Genomic DNA, 17,076 nt, shown 5'->3' with positions numbered 1-17,076 from the left:
TAATGAGCCCAATAAGTGAAAAAAACCACTGGCGAATTAGGTATAATAGAGAAATATACGAGCAATATAGCGAACCAACTCTAACACAATACACTAAACTGCAGAGATTACGGTGGGCAGGGCAATATTCAGTCGGTAAATAACTAGGTATGTAGAAATACCCACTTGGGCACGTTGCATTTTGCTTTATTTTTCTTGGCATCTTCAATTACCTGTTTATCAACATAACAAAATAGTAGAGGGTTTTACATTTGAATGGGAAGTAACTAGATATTCAAGACTAGTCCATAGTACTCTGAACTAGTCCGCCAGTTTTTGTTTTAACCGTCTGTAAGTTCTTAAGGAGAGAGAGAGGAGAAAGAGAATTTGAGACAAGAGAGCATACACTTTTGATCTTCAACAGTGCCTTCAAACCTCCTTTTTAACAGCGAACACGTCTTTTATAACCGTCAACTGAGGACGTTTAACCTAACTGTTCACGATTTAGCAACAAATGAAGTTACATGTTTCATGTGGGACCAATCAACTGCTGGAAGAGGTGGCAATCAGATAGCTTCTTGTATTTACCGCCTTTTATCGGAACTTCATGATGTGGAAGAGGTAATTTTCTACTCAGATACTTGCGGAGGCCAAAATAAGAACCAGCAAGTCGCTTTTATGTTCACTTTCGCTTTCACAAAATTCCCAAATCTCAAAATTATAAATCACAAGTTTTTGGTCAGTGGGCATACTCACATGGAGTCTTATACGGATCATGCTCTTATATAGAAAGAAAATAAGAGAACACACATAAAGATCAAGAACCCTCGTGACTAGTATTAGATGGTAAGATCCTTCAAAAGGAAGAAACCATTCAAAGAAGTGGTAATGAAAAAAAAGTTAACACCGATGGAGAAAAGTTCCTGCGGCAGCCAATGAAGTGGTTCCAGTATAATAGTAATATTGAAATAGTGAAATATAAACATCTCAAACATTAGACGTCTCAAATCCTTTTAAATCTGTAAATTTCCGAAGGAGAGGAAAACACGTTGTACCAAGTACATTGTCCCAAATCACAGACAAGCTTCTGCCAATTAGTAAGGAGAAAAAGAAAGACCTACTTGATCAAAAAGAGAAATCAGACGATTTCTACCTGGCGAAACCGAATTCAAATCTTAACCACTGTGTTTCCTAAAATTTGCGAAACAAACAGCTGGATAAATTACTCGCCAAGGGAATCTAAAATTGCATTCCACAAGCCGTTCATCCTGGTCAAAATTCGTAGTGAATTCAGTTTCTGGTACTTCAAACGAAGTAAATAATAAAACAGAATGACGGTATTAGATTCCTAATAGAATAATTGTGAAAATCAGGTAACACGTAATCTGTATATTAAGTTACCAAGATATTTTTAATCCAATCGGTCTCACAGACTGCACGTTACCAGATAAGGGGTAAAACAAAAATCAATCGAAATACCGAAAATATGATATAGTAAATATGTAGTATATAAGAAAAATGGATATAAGAAACATGGGGAAGATTGTAAAAAATAGGAGATAATGGAGAAAAAATCTAGAAAACATCAGCAAAGGCATTTCAAATGGATCGAAAGAATTTTGAAGTAAAGACATATAGAATGTACAGCTTGTAGATAATACTACTGAGTCTTGTTATCTTGTCAATAAACTTAAAATAAGTAACTTGAAACATAAATGCAAACGATCTTCTCATATATAGTGGCAGTCAGGTGTTCAACAAATAAAAGAACTATCTAATACAGAACAATTTACTTATCACCAGGCTATTATCAGCTAAAACTCGAGTCATTCAGCGCTCCCACTATAACAACAAATTTCCTTTATCGAGTTGTTATGCTATAAAAACGTAATCAGCCGTACATCGACTCTGTCAACACTGTCGACGACGTATATGTAACCTTGTCCACGAAAACATAACCGCTAAAGCCAGGTTAGTTTTATTGATGTATTTTTTTTGTGGTCATCTTGCGAAAGTAAACAACTACTGATACAGTGAAAGGGGTAATAAAATAAAAACAAATTTGTTTTTAGTTCGTTCACAGCTTTTTGTTAGGCAGGTTGTTGTTGTTCAGTAAAGTTGTGTTAAAAAGTAAGTATTTTTGAAATAGTATTTTTTTCGAGCAAAATTATATTCTCATTTCTAAAAACATTTAAAAATATAAGTTACAGTCAAAATTGTCTGTCTATACATGCATTGTTGAAGCGTTATTATCAAATCAAACCTATATCGATATTTTTAAATTATTTGCATGTTTCTCATAAATCGTAAGCATCAACGTTGGCCTGGCTTTTACTGAACTAACCTGTCCAACCAACGGAACAATAAAGCACCTGTCACATAGTTGCCAAATTTAAATAAAATCCTGATTTTACGTATCACATTGTATAGGAAAATTACGTTGCGCCATGGAGCATAAACATTGGACCAAAAACGAATGGAGATATTTGTTATTTATTAATATTTTTGGTGAATGAGATTTTGAGGTCACTTTTAGCTTTAGAATAAAGTATATTTTTAAAAGGACTTGGATATTGTATGCATGGAATATTTTTAAATTCCAACATTTGTTAAAAAAATTTATGTAATGCATGAGAGTAAAATCTACTACTGTTCACATTGTCAGGCAATATTCAAAGGAAATTGGTATTTTCCAAACGATATGGACATTGGTATTGGTACTTTTTAAAGGTATATGAAGCAACTCTACAGACTGAAGCTCCTACATTGATTAAAATGTATGCCTAGAAGAATTAATCTTGTTCTATAGAGGTTTGTGGAGATAATACAAGTGATAAACGTTGGTTTTTATCTTATTGTTGAAACGTAGCTTCTATACTGGCATTGTATTTATTTTTCCTCTATAGCAAAAGGCGAGCGTCACAGAACTAGCGCCACAAAATGGCGTCGTCACGAATCTATCGCCACAAGATGGCGTCGTTAGGGGTAGCGTCACAAAATAGCGATTCTTCACATCGATTCACTAGGCATCATATATTTATTCTAAACAGGTTTAATTTAAAAGCATGAAAAATAACTAACAAAATACATACATTGAATGAGAAGTAAAAAATTAAAAGAATATCTGTCAGTAAAAGATTCGATTCGCAACGATTGTCAAAAATTTAAAGTCATAAATGTCATCCGATTAATAACAATATTGAATCATCTGTTTAAATTTTTAACACATTTCTCGTATTAAAATAATTTCATATAAATACAATTATTATTTTTAAGCATATTATATAGTTTCTATAATAATTAAATTTATTCTCAAATGACATTTATTTATATTTTATTATAATTTAATATTTCGTTTTAATTTGACAGGTCTGTCAGAAGTAAACAGCGTTTGCTTTGTTAATACGTCAAGAGGTGGCACTATGAGCAAACATAATAATTCGTTGAATTATTTGAATATAATATAATTTGTTTAAAATATAAAAATGTTTTATTTATTTATTCCATGAAAATACAAATGTCACGTATAAAAAAGTTCTAAATATACAATTACAGACCCTGAGCGAAGGCTATGTGGGCCATACTAAAAAAATATATAATACAAATACTAATATAATTACTTTAACACATTAATAATTTTTTAATACGAAGATGAGGTTCAACGGTGCAAACAATTTGTATATGGTGTACAGATATTATCATTATTGATATTTATATAAGAGAAAGAAAACTTGAACTTATTTATAAAAAAAGAAAACAAAAAAAACAAATCTAAAAATGTCAGTGTGAGGAGGTTAGAAAATGGTTCTCATAAATTAGATTTTTTAATTTTCGTTTGAAGGCATTGATGTTCATTGCCTTCACTATGTCCGGGATAAGGTTGTAGTACTTTATTTCTTCTACCATATTGCTTAGTTGTCCTGCAGTTTTGTTCATTGATGTAGCTCTCTCTTTGTCAACCATTTTCCATCCACTCCTAAATGTAGGTCTCTCCCAATTGCTTCGATCTTTCTCTAGCTTGCGCCAATCTAATCCACTGTTTGCCTGCCACTGCTCTTATGTCATCTACCCACCTTTTTTGGGGTCTTCCCATGCTTCTTGTTGTCGTCCTTGGTTTCCATTCTAGAATTCTCCGTGTCCACCTGTTGTCATTATATCGGGCTACGTGACCTGCCCAGCGCGATTTCATTTTTGTAATTTCGTCCACAATATCCCTAATCTTTGTTCTACGTCTTATCTCGGTGTTTTTAATCTTGTCTCTCAGTGATATTCCAAGCATGATTCCATTGCTCTTTACGTTGTTTCTAATTTTTTAGCAGATTTTTTGGTAAGGGCTACTGTCTCCAAGCCGTAGATACAAACTGGTAGTATGCATGTGTTATACACCTTTTTAAGTTTACAGGAATGGAGGTGTTTCTAAAGATATATGCTAGTTTGTCGAAAGCGCCCCATGCCAGTTGTGTTCTTATTTTAATTTCAGCATCTTGATTTGGTTTTCCTAGTTTGATGACATGACCTAGATATACATAATATTCCAAATTTTCTATGGTATGATTTTGTATTGTTATATTTGTCTGGTCTTGGCTCAGTATTTTTGTTTTACTGTAGTTCATTTCCAAGCCTACCGCTCCTGAAACTGCATTTAATTGTTGTAACATCATTTAGTTCTTGGATATTATCGGCTATTAAAACTATGTCATCTGCGAATCTCAAGTGGTTTAACTATGATCCGTCGACGTTGATACCCTTGTTGTTCCATTCTAGTTTCTTAAAAATGTCTTCTAGAGTAAGGGTAAATAGTTTGGGAGAGATGGTGTCTCGGTGTAGCTCTCAGGTGGAATCTGTTTCTTACGTTATAGTTGTGAATTTAATGAGTGGCAGTTGTTTCCATATTAGAGTGAAATTTCTCCACAATTAGAGTTAAATAAGTGACATGGCTATGTATTAAACAAACTGTAATATATAATAATAATAGTCTCCCGTTTTATACCGCCTCGCGGCTTTGGGAGTATAGCAGGGTAGTCTGCTATATCTAGGGCCTACGGTATACAAGGAAGGTAACATGGCCAGTGCTACGCTTCAACCGCCTATTAGTACCCCTGGTTTTACCCAAGGTACTCATTTTATTCAGGCTGAGTCGACCTGGGGCCTATAGACATTTTTAAGAATGTCTAGTTTTTCTTGCCGGCGGTAGGATTCGAACTCCGGACCACCGGCGTGCGAGGCAAGCATCCTACCGCTTGCGCTACGCAGGCCCTTACTGTAATATATATTTTTCCTATATTTAATTTCTACATGATTTGCTGCTCTTCCAGGAATACCTATTGCAGATGAGATTTTTTTGCATAAATGTTATATATGATACTTCCAAGTAAGTCTATGATCAATGTACAGTCCCAAATATTTAATTTAATACTCCACTTTTTGTAAAGGCTTTGGTTCAAGTACTATCGTTAATAATTGTCACTCTTCTCTCCTTGTTATCACCATATAACTTGATTTATCTGCATTAAGGGTAAGTTTATAATGATGTAACCCTCCCTTCACCATCTGTAAGTCAAATTCAACATCATGTTTTGTCGTAAAGTATACAATGCAGATATCATCGACATACATTTGTAGTGTACCTCTTAATACCAATGTTGAAACTGAATTAGCATAAATAAGAAGCAGCGTTGGACCAAGTATCGAACCTAGAGGAACTCCAGACTCAATATTGGACAATTTACTATTCACCCTGTTAACAAAGGTAAATTGTGTTCTTTCTGATAGGTAATCATTAAACCACTTCAACACTATACCTTTTAATGCCTAAATTTTCCAATGCAGATAATAACAGCATGCGATCAACTGTATCAAAGGCTTTCCTCAAGTCAAGCGATACAAATATACAAGATTGGCCTTTATCAACTTTCTTAATAATATTTGTTATAACATGAGCTGTTGCTGTTGTTGTGCTGCTACACTGTCTAAATCCATATTGGCCGTTATATAAGAAATTTTCATTATCTAAATGGTGCATAATTCTACTATTTACCCATGTTTCCAGAATCTTGGATAAGGCTGGTAAAAGTGAAAGGGGTCGATAATTACTAGATATTGAGGAGTCACCTTCTTTATATACTGGAACAACTTTTGCGATTTTTAGGGCATTGGGAACACTTTCTGTAGTGAATGTTAAATTTACTAGAGTACTTAAAATAGTTGATATCCCACTCTTGAACTCTTTACTAGTATCAACTGATAACTTGTCTAGTCCACATGCAGTTTTACCCTTCAATTTATTTATTATATCTTCAATTTTCTCCTTTGTTGTAAAGCTCCAAGAAAAAATGATGTTTGTTAAGGGTGGCCCTGGTGGAACATATCCAGAGGTTTGAATGGTCTGAGCAAGTTCCGAATCAACTGTAGCAAAGTAGTTATTGAGCTTGTTAGATGATCTTATGTTGATGAGATTAGGATCATCAAAAACTAAATTGTCTATTATCAGTTTGGAAATAGTTGTTGGTTTTTTTGTTAGCTTCTTATTATGTATTATGGTATTTAGTATACTCCAAATGTTTTTTGGATCATTTTCAGCTGCTATTATCTTCATTTGATAAAATTCTCTTTTTATCTGTTTAATGTTTTCTGTCAGTGTCTTCTGAGAGGTTTTATAAAGTTTAAGTAAATAGTTACTATTGTGGTACATCTTGAATCTTTTGTAGTGATAGTTTCTTTCTTGTACTAATTTTAGTATGTCAACATTAAACCACGGGGCACTATTTTTTCAAAAACGATTTTTTAGTTTAAATTGTACGAGGTTTCTTTGGAAGGTTCTAATTATTTCATGACATAAAATTTTATGGTCGTCCCAGATTTTGTCCAGTAATTGAAGTAACTCACACTTAAATCTGTCTTTATTTAGCCTATTAAACATACAATGATGTTCAGAAGGATTGGAGTGTGTGTGACTGCACAAGATTTGAATTCGGTGATCACTGATACATGCTTTTACAACTGCCAGTTCAGATTTGATTTAGTATTTGTGAATATATAGTGTATAATTTTGTATTACCTGTGACTTTAGTAGGTATACTTTGATTTACAAAGAAAAAAGCGTTAACATTTAGAAGCACTTACTGCTGTAACATCTTTTTTTATTTATTTGATTATTGTATAATTGTATTTGTTTGTTTTTGTAATGTTAGGTTTTTAATGCGGAATATTTAAAGCAGTCCTATTTAGAATTCTGAAAACAAATGCGAATACAAAAACTATTTTTTACAGTTGTGAGATGGTCCGAAGATAATACAACACAAATTCATTTATTTGGCTTATTAAGTAATTCTCATATTTATACACTTTAACGGGTATTTAAAGCAAAATCGCAAAGAAAGACAGTCTGCTTTTCATTGCTGTATTATTCTTTTTGTATATTATTTCCACTTGTTGATAGCTGTCACTTCGATCGCAAAAATGAGCCGCGCCGATAGAGAAACCGATGTGCAATTTGAGGAAGATGGATTTGGCATGTTCACCGACAGAACGACTGGGAAAAGTGCCTCAGTGAGAAGATTTACTTGGAAAAATGCCAATAATGTTACTGTTCAGGTTATTACTTATGGAGCCACGATCACGTCGATAAGACTTCCGGGGAAGAACGGGGTAGTTGAGGATATTGTTATGGGGTTTGATAACATGGAAGGTGAGGATATAAGTAATTTTTTATCTTATAATCGCAGAGTACGTTATATATTAGTCGGTTCGCTATATTTACGCGGGTTTCGGATTAAAAATTTTATTGTAAGTACCCAGTTTTAATTACCTGCTCTTTGGGGAAATATCAACTGGTCAAATGAAATGAAAAATAATCCATAACTTTTTTTAATTAAATAATAATGGAAAATCTTTTATATAATTGACAGTATAATAAGGAGAATTACTTCATTAATGGAGTCTAATGTGGCTAATATAAACCTAATAATAATTTTATATTACACTTCAACAGAAAATATGGTCTATGTATATTTGTTCCATGGAGAGAATTTCTAATGAAAAATAAAAAAATTTAACTTGCCAACAAAAATGAAAATCAGTCATTATCATCAAAAATATCATAATCTTCATCATGATCACTATCATCACCATTAATTGTTATTATGATTGGACTTATTTCGTTTATTTTATTTTCACGAGTCCACCAATCTTCTATAAGTTTCTCGCACTTGAATATACAGTTGCACCACACTTCTGGAGTTACAATTGAAAGTGCCTTTCGCCAAGTTTCCCGAACTGCGTCGTCGCTATAACCGTTAGGCCCAATATGGTTGTCATAATATTGTTTTGCTATTCCCCATATATATTCGATGGGATTAAACTGGCAATGATACGGTGGCAGACGTAAAACTTGATGACCGTAACTTTCAATAATCTGATCCACAACAAAGGTTTTTGGTTTTGCGTGGATATTTGCCAAGCGTAATAATTCTGATTTTAAAATATGTTGTGTAAATGGTATATGTTCCTTTGTCAACCATTCTTTAATTTTATTAACAGTCCAAGAATTCGTTGGACTTTTGTTTAATACTTCAGAATGGTAAGGTGCATTGTCTAAAATAATTACGCTGGCTTACTTAAACCTGGGAGAAGTTTTTCATGTAACCATTTTACAAACATTTCTGTGTTCATATTATCGTGATAGTCACTTGATTTTGATTTAGATGAAAATATTAAATCAGCACCTTCTATAAAACCCGATTTCCCTCCTGCATGTAAAATTATGTGTCGCTTCCCTTCTCCATCAGTATGTTTGATAGACTTTACGTTATCATCTTGCCATATTCTCTTGGTTGCACCCCTAGAAAATATCCATGTTTCGTCTAAATATATAAAATTTGCCCTTTCTTCTTTTAATTTAGAATATTTTCCTAGAAAGTTAATTCTTTTATGCACAACAGAACTTCTTTCGCAAAGGGCTTTTCTGTTATCCTCCTTTTGAAATTTGAAACCCAAATTATGTATCACTTGCCATAGACTTGTTCTGCCAATTTCGTCAAATTTTCTATCTTTTAATTCCGAGAGAATTGTATTTAAGGTCACATGTTCCTTGTTGGCTCGCATTCGATAAATGGTATCACGAATTTCAAATTTTTTTCCATCTGGAATATCTTTCGTTTTCAATGATAGGCGAGTTTTTCGGTGATCTTCTTTCGGCCGTTCATTATTGCGATTTTGTAATACTCCTCTTAGTTTGGTTTCACTAATTCCTAAAGCATCACATACGCGTTGTTGAACAGACAATACCGATTTTAAAGTAAATATTCATCCGTGAAATACTTATGTACACTACAAATTAGACTATCTACATCTAACACACGTCTAGGCATTTTTAAATATTTCCACCAAACATACAATGTCAACACTGGCAAAGAATCAATTTAACTGCAATATTGTAACAAATTTATACCTACCCTAATGTTATTTTAATGTATTTTAAAATATGACCATTAATGCAATTTTTACCTAATTTTCTGGGAAGTCGTTTACTGCAACTGGTTATCAATGAGTCATTAGCATAATTTTGTTAATCCGAAACCCGCGTAAATATAGCGAACCGACTGTATATATATATATATATATATATATATATATATATATATATATATATATATATATATATATATATATAGTCGGTTCGCTATATTTACGCGGGTTTCGGATTATATATTTCGCTATATATATATATATATATATATATATATATATATATATATATATATATATATATATATATATATTTCACATTATTTCGTCGACATACTTTAAAAATTAATGGGAAAATCCCAGTAGTTGGTTGTATATCATAGTTAAAAAACTTATAAAGAAATAAAAAAAACTTCAAAATTTGTATATTGGTATAAAAACATTTAATTTAAAACTTGTTAAAAGTGTCGTTCAAAATTTATAGATTAATAACGTTTTCGATCTAGCTCAGATCATCCTTAGTGCCTTCTTTTGGTACTTGTAGCTAACACTCAGTTGGTCTGTGTCGTTTTAACTGACAAAAACCACGTGTTTAAGTCGAGCAAAGAAACATGTTGCCCTTTAAGTATTAACATCTTCAACCATTGTCAGGTTGAGCTAGGGTCGCATTATAATTTAAATTTAAATATGTAAAACCATATATTGATGTCTCCACTGCAATTTTAGTGTTAGCTACAAGTACGAAAAGAAGGGACTGATGATGATCTGAGCTAGATCGAAAACGTTATGTATCTATAAATTTTGGACTACACTTTTAACAAGTTTTAAATTAAATGTTTTTATACGAATATACAAAATTTTTTACTTCTGTATCAGACATACTTTAACTTTAATAACTTAAACTACATGCTAATTATTATCCAATAGTTAGAGTGGGAGGATGCACATACTTCAGTTATAAATATTGGCTTTGCTTCTCATGTACATTCCGATTTTATAACCTACTACGAAGATCATTGTTATACAAACATTTTCTGCGTAGTCATTAGATTTGATGGTCTACTAATAAACAGTAGTCGAACGTGTGGAAATGACCAAAATTAACAAGTATTTTTTATGAAAAAGAACTTACTTAAAACTATCCCTATTCCCGATACAAAGAAAACGCTTACATTTTCTACAAGACATATAATTTTGCGGAAAAATTTTCTTGCTTAACTTTAAGAGCTAATTTGTGCATAAGTAAATTATCTTACATTTTACGAACAAGCACTAGCTACATCACGAAACGTAATGGAGAAGTCCTGTTGTTCTAAATTTTTTTTAATTATGTCAATAATTCCATGGATCTGGTCTATGGTAGATCTATTGGAGGTACTTTTATATTTAAAGTTTTTCTTTATTAAACGACAACATATTTCTTTTCTAAGGGTATTTGAATCACCTAAATCCGTATTTCGGCGCCACTGTTGGTCGAGTGGCAAACAGAACCGGTTATGCCAAAATAACCATCGGAGAAAATACCTACAACGTTTCGGCCAACCTGGGAAAACACCAGCTCCACGGAGGTTTTATAGGATTCGACAAAGTCAATTGGAACCATTATGTCCATGGTAAGAAGGTGATACTCAGTTATTTATCCGTCGACAAAGAAGAGGGTTTCCCTGGAGATGTGCTCACCAGCATTTCTTTCGAATTAAACAACGACAATGAATTTTTGGTAGACTTTAAAGCTACTAGTAGCAAGCCCACGGTTATTAACTTAACTAACCATTCTTACTTTAACTTGGCTGGACATGATAAGGGTGCTGAGGAGCTATACAAGCATGTTGTGTCGATAAATGCAAATTATACTACAGATGTGGATAAGGACTCTATTCCTACAGGTATATATTTATTATAGTTCTAGTTAAATATTTCTGAATTTCTTCAAACTTTTATACATGGTTATTGACCGTTGGCAGTGCAATTTCGTATAAAAAAAAACTTATAAAATTTCTCATATTCATAACTTTTTATTTTATTATCTTCTAGGTAAACTTCTTCCAGTCGTTGACACGGTATTCGATTTGAGAATTCCCAAAGTTCTTGGTGACGTCATCCATAAAATACCCGGCTATGACGGATACGATCACAATTTCTGCATCAACAAAGCTTCCAAGCAACAGAGTACTTTTGCAGCGAGAGCGTTTCATCCCCCCAGCGGGAGAGCCTTGGAAGTTTACACCAATCAACCTGGAGTTCAATTCTACTGCTCAAACAGCATTCCTGAGGATCCCAAAAAAGCAAAAGGTAGAGTTAGATACTAACTGTTTCTGTATGGTTTATTGCAAGCAAGCCTTTAAACTGTATAATTCATAACAGATGACCAGAAAGATTGTTTTCAAAGATAATATTATTGAGTTGCTTTATATTTTGCCAAAGTAGATTAGACCACAGCCACCTACTACAGTACGTACAGCTACAAAATTCTAGAGTTCTTAAAATTATTCGCGTTTGGATCAAATCTGTGGTTGGTCAAAAATTTTTCTAAGGAAATGAAGACGAATGCTTTCGTTAAGCGTTGTAAATTGCAAGTACTAGATTTTCATTTTTTTTATTATAGGTAACACAAAACCAGCTACATTGGTTGGGAAACATGGACGTCATTATTACAAACACGGGGCCTTCTGTTTTGAAACTCAAGATTGGCCAGACGCAAGCAACCATGTAAGTATGCACATTATAAACCTTTAAAATGCATAATAATTTCAAATGAAAACAAAATTGCAATCTTAAAATATGCTAAATGTAAAAGTTTCTGTTTCGCTTGCCACTTTCATTGAAGCATTGGAAACTATCATGTTTTTTTATACTCTAAATTATTTATAAATTTTTTCTAAATTTTCCTATCATTACAATAATTACAATTTTCTTTTTTATTCAAATATTTCCAGACTTTTAATCATTTGCCATGCAATAAATAATAGTTCTTCTCACGGCTTTTTTTAACGCACCATTTCTTTCTCATAGTAGATGGCGACAAAAAATTGTGTCCTTAATTATTTATGGAACAAGACCAATATATTGCAGCATCCTAGTATATTCATCTACTTAGAAACCATATTTATGATGATTATTTTGTTTTGGTTGACATTTAGCATTCGTCAGTCCCAAATGAATCGAATCGTGCGAACATTCGAACAAGAACTTGTTCTATCATCAGCGAACGATATCTTAATGGTCTCTAGACCTCTAATATCAAAGTCGTTCAAAAAAACCACAGAAAGCACATATAGAGAAAAAAAGACAAATAAGGTGGCTACTTCATCTATTTATTCGAAGACGTTTCGCTCTCTAATTAGAAAGCATCATCAGTTTATCTAAAAAGAATAATATGAAAAAACCAGACATCCATAGAGAGGTTAATACAAAAGTGTTAGCTAGCTGTTACATCCTCAAAAAGACATGTAGCAGTCAAAGTTATAGAATGTAAAAAAGCTTGAGACATTAAACCATTGAATAGTTAAGTTGTATAAACAATCAATTGAAACTAAGTACAGTTTACAACTTAACACAGACTTAGAACAGCAAAAGAAACATGTGGTTATTATACATGTAACGTAAAAAAATATGTAAAAAACTAGTATTCGCCGAGAAACTAACAAGATCATAAGATCACCCTTCCAACAATAGAATATTACTCAGAAACACTCGGCAAATGGGACCTATTTTAAAGCAAACGAACCATCCCGTGAGAGGCAGTGTCCTTGAAGTCCAAACATGACAACACAAGGCGAATTACCAACCGCTAATGCATTGGAGCGGTAAATTTAAAGATATGATATAGTAAGGAGAAATCCTTGTCTATACGGACCACTAAAAAGAAAGCAATAGATGCTTTCTGGAAGCACCATTTCACCTTCAAGGAATGGTTCGAAGAAAAACAAACAAGTGAGGTCGCTCCTTCCATATCATAATAAAAGTGACTAAGTTGTAGCTGGTTAACCAGCCACAGGTACAGATTTAATTCAACTTCCACAGTCCAAGGTTCATAATATTTTAGAACTGAGTAATTAATGAGACTCAGTCTGATAACTAAGTCAAGATATCGTGTTTTTATACCTTCGAGCGGTAAATATTTATAAAACTATAATCCATCTAAATTTTTTAAATATAAATGGTCTGAGCACGTGACGATTAGTGCAGCAAGATCTGTTAGGGATTTACAACGGATTATAAGTAACTATTGTAAAAAGATTTGAACGTCAAAGGTATATTACTATTTAAATGAGAATAAGCCACAATTAAAGGTTAAAGTAAGTTTATCATCATACATCATATAACGGGGGTCCTACGGCGATTGCCGCTTCCCGCATTTCAGCCTCCATCTTTTCCTATCTCTCCAATCTCCCTCTTCTAAGCCTCTAGATTGCATTGTTTTTGTAATTTCTCTTCTCCAGGAATTTGGTGGTCTTCCCCTTTTCCTTCTTTCTGGCGGAACATACATTAAGGCTTTCTTTGGCCACCGCTCCTCCTCCATTCTCATCACGTGACCATATTTCCTCATTCCTGATTCTTTCCATTCTCGATACTCGACATGACCTTCTACATTTCCACAACGTCTACTTTATCTCGTTTATTCTTTGTCATCGTCCAACATTCGGCACCATATGTGGTAATTGGTTCTACAATTGCTCTGTATACGCGAAGTTTGGTATGCATCTTTATTTTATTAGACCACAGTAATGAATTCAGTATTCGGAGGCATTTTTTCCCTTGGATTATTCGGTTTTGTACATCTATCTTAACTCTGCCATCTGCTGATATGATGATTCCTAGATATTTATACTGGTTGCAGCCTTTTATGACTGCGTTTTCAAGCCTCAGATCTGTGGTATTTCCTCCAATTTTTAAATATTCTGTTTTGCTTATGTTTACAGTAAGCCCCATTTGGCATATTCCTCAAATAATTTTCGATTCATATAATTTATATCTTCCTCATCGGTTGCAACCACCACCTGATCATCTGCAAACAACAATGTATACAGAGTTTCTTGTCCCACTTCGATGCCCATAAATCTACATTTATTTCTCCAATTCCTCAATGCTTCTTGGACGTATATTTTAAAGAGTGTCGGTGATAAACAGCATCCTTGCTTTAGGCCTTTAGTGACTTTAAATTCATTTGAGGATCTGGTTTCAATTTTTACACAACTAACTGCATTTTCATCATCATCATCAGTAGCTCGACAACCCTTTCTGGGTCTTGGCTTGTTCTAGGATTTTCCGCCATTCTGTTCTGTTCCTTGCTTTGTTTTTCCAGTTGGTAATCTTAAGTGTTTTCAGATCTTGTTCCACTTGTTCCATGTATCTAAGTTTGGGTCTTCCCTTTGATCTTCTTCCTACTGGTGTTTGTCTCATAATATGTTTTGGTGTTTCAGTCTCCAACATTCGTTCAACATGGCCCATCCAGCGCAGACGTCCGATCTTTATGGATGTAATGATCTCGGGTTCGTTGTATGCTGTGTACAGTTCAAAGTTATATCTTCTGCGCCATATGTCATTTTCCTTTACCCCCTTATATATGTGTCTAAGGATTTTTCGTTCAAAACTGCATTTTCGTACAGTTTATATATCGCTCAGATATACTTCGAATCCAATCCGGACCTTTCGAGGACCTCAAACATTTTCTTTAACGGGACACTATCATATACTTTCTCAAGGTCTATAAATACCAAATGGGTCTCTCTACTTCTTTCGACATGCTTTTTAATTATTTGTCGTAGGATAAATATATTATCAAGGCAGGATCTCCCGGTACGAAAGCCGCTTTGTTCTTCAATATCTTGTATCTGTCTTTCAATCCTCTTCTTTAATATTCTGCCGTACAACCGGCCCACAGAGCTCGTCACACTAATACCTCTATAATTGGAACAGTCTCTTTTATTCCTTCTCTTATATATGGAGCTTATATAGGATTTATTCCAATCTTTAGGAATTTCCTGGTCTCCACACATACATTTATTGAAAAGGTCTACTATTAATTCTAAAAGTGCAGTCGGCCCATATTTAACCAGCTCTATGGGAATGTCTCCAGGCCCTGCGGCTTTTCCGTTTTTATCCTCTTTTAAGGTTTTTAACCTCTTTTAAGGTTTAAAGTAAGTTTATTGTAAATATAAATAATAAACTTACTTTAACCTTCAATTGTGGCTTATTCCCATTTAAATAGTAATTACTTTAAAATGCCACAAGAAAATAGCTTCAGAACAATGTCAAAGGTATAAAAACACTTGTTTCGATTTACACTTTCTAGATTTATATGAAAATAATTTTGAGGATAACAATTTTACCTGTATGAAATCAAAAAGTTTACTAACATTTTATTTTTCAGAAAAACTTCCCTTCGCCAATTCTAAATCCAGGTGACACGTACCATCACAATGTTATTTATAAATTTTTTGTTAATTAAAGTACTCGAAGACTGATCTGTTAGTCAATGTATTCTTATTCTGTAGTAAAATAATAAATACTTTAATATCCATAAATATGTTTTTATATGCGCATTTTTATTGTGCTTAGGGGAGGATGGGGCATTGTGAACCATCTAAGGAAGATATGCACATACTGTTAAACCAGAAATGATTTTGTTTTGTTTAATTAATTAGGGACGTTCATTAAACATTTAACTGTCATTTAGTTGCAATTGAAACATAATTTATTTAACGTATTTTCAACAAAAAAATGACAACTGACTATATGTCAAAAGTTCACATTCCCCCATAGGGTGGGGCAATGTGAACTACTGAGGAAAGTCACACTATTTCATTATCTAATGGCTATGTTTGGTAAATAAAATCAAGTAAAAAGAATTTTTTTATTAAAAATACTTAGAAAACCGGTAACAGAACATTAGTAAAAATAGACACATGTTATATTTATTCAGAAATACAAAATTCACACTGAAATTCTTCATCATCTTCTGGATCTATTCCCGCACATGCTTCATGAGCCCATTTCAGACAGGCCGAGCAACGTACCCATCCTTCTTCATTGGCTGATGAGGAGAACCACTCGTTACAGTAAAAACATTCAGCATCTTCACCATTGCCATCATCTTGTACTTGATGGTTACATTTATTTTTTTTCTTTCCCTTACCATCTTTGGAAGGACAAACTTTTATTTTTTTGTTACTTCTTTCACTATCTTCGTGCTTATCATCATTTATTTTTTTCTTAGCTTTTTCCTTTTTCATTGTTTCTATTGCCTCCTTCGTGTTTATTTCAAGTTCTAATTCTAGCTTATACGGACTAGATGTCAGTACAGCCGTTTTACCTTTTTTGGATTTCCTCTTTGGTTCCATTAATTTACTTCTCTTTGGCAGAGGACGAATGTCTTTAGGGCTGTTTGCTCCAAATGAAGTTGTTGCTCTATTGTGTGCAGGGGAAATTGTCAATTGAAAATCGTTACCAGTATGAAGCTTTGCAACTGAGGTTGAAGCAATTACCTCATCTTGACTTAAGTGAGGCTCTGCAGTTGAAGTTGAAGGAATTGCCTCATCTTGACTTGACACTGGTAGACTATTATTCTCCAAATCTCTTTCAGTCGTAGCAGATAGTGCAAAATCGAGGTCTGTAAATATATTGGGATCA

The 17,076-nt window shown here is 33.4% G+C and overlaps 2 protein-coding genes across 3 annotated transcripts in view; one reads left to right on the top strand and one right to left on the bottom strand.

Annotated features, from left to right (window-relative positions):
• The window catches only part of fng (Fringe glycosyltransferase), a 510,279-nt gene that overhangs the window by 242,931 nt on the left and 250,272 nt on the right, over positions 1–17,076 (bottom strand). The window lies entirely within an intron of this gene.
• LOC140436487 (galactose mutarotase-like) lies at positions 1,799–15,971 on the top strand. 2 transcript variants are annotated; one of them, XM_072525348.1, is made up of 6 exons: positions 1,799–1,950; positions 7,418–7,666; positions 10,875–11,330; positions 11,479–11,736; positions 12,050–12,153; positions 15,818–15,971. In XM_072525348.1, the coding sequence occupies exons 2-6, from the start codon at positions 7,438–7,440 to the stop codon at positions 15,893–15,895; spliced, it is 1,125 nt and encodes a 374-aa protein (XP_072381449.1). In that variant the 5' UTR covers positions 1,799–1,950; positions 7,418–7,437; the 3' UTR covers positions 15,896–15,971. The 2 variants fall into 2 exon arrangements, with proteins under 2 accessions (XP_072381449.1, XP_072381448.1); XM_072525347.1 differs by having other exon boundaries at positions 1,859–2,109.

This window comes from Diabrotica undecimpunctata, chromosome 3 (assembly GCF_040954645.1).
Source record: "Diabrotica undecimpunctata isolate CICGRU chromosome 3, icDiaUnde3, whole genome shotgun sequence".
NCBI lineage: Eukaryota > Metazoa > Arthropoda > Insecta > Coleoptera > Chrysomelidae > Diabrotica > Diabrotica undecimpunctata.
This window is presented reverse-complemented; position numbering and strand designations above follow the sequence as displayed.

Coding starts and splice junctions, on each gene's coding strand:
- LOC140436487 (XM_072525348.1), top strand. CDS start 7,438: ATGAGCCGCGCCGATAGAGAAACCGATGTGCAATTTGAGGAAGATGGA. Junction 11,331..11,478: donor TAAGGACTCTATTCCTACAG/GTATATATTTAT, acceptor ATTATCTTCTAG/GTAAACTTCTTCCAGTCGTT. Junction 12,154..15,817: donor GGCCAGACGCAAGCAACCAT/GTAAGTATGCAC, acceptor TTTATTTTTCAG/AAAAACTTCCCTTCGCCAAT.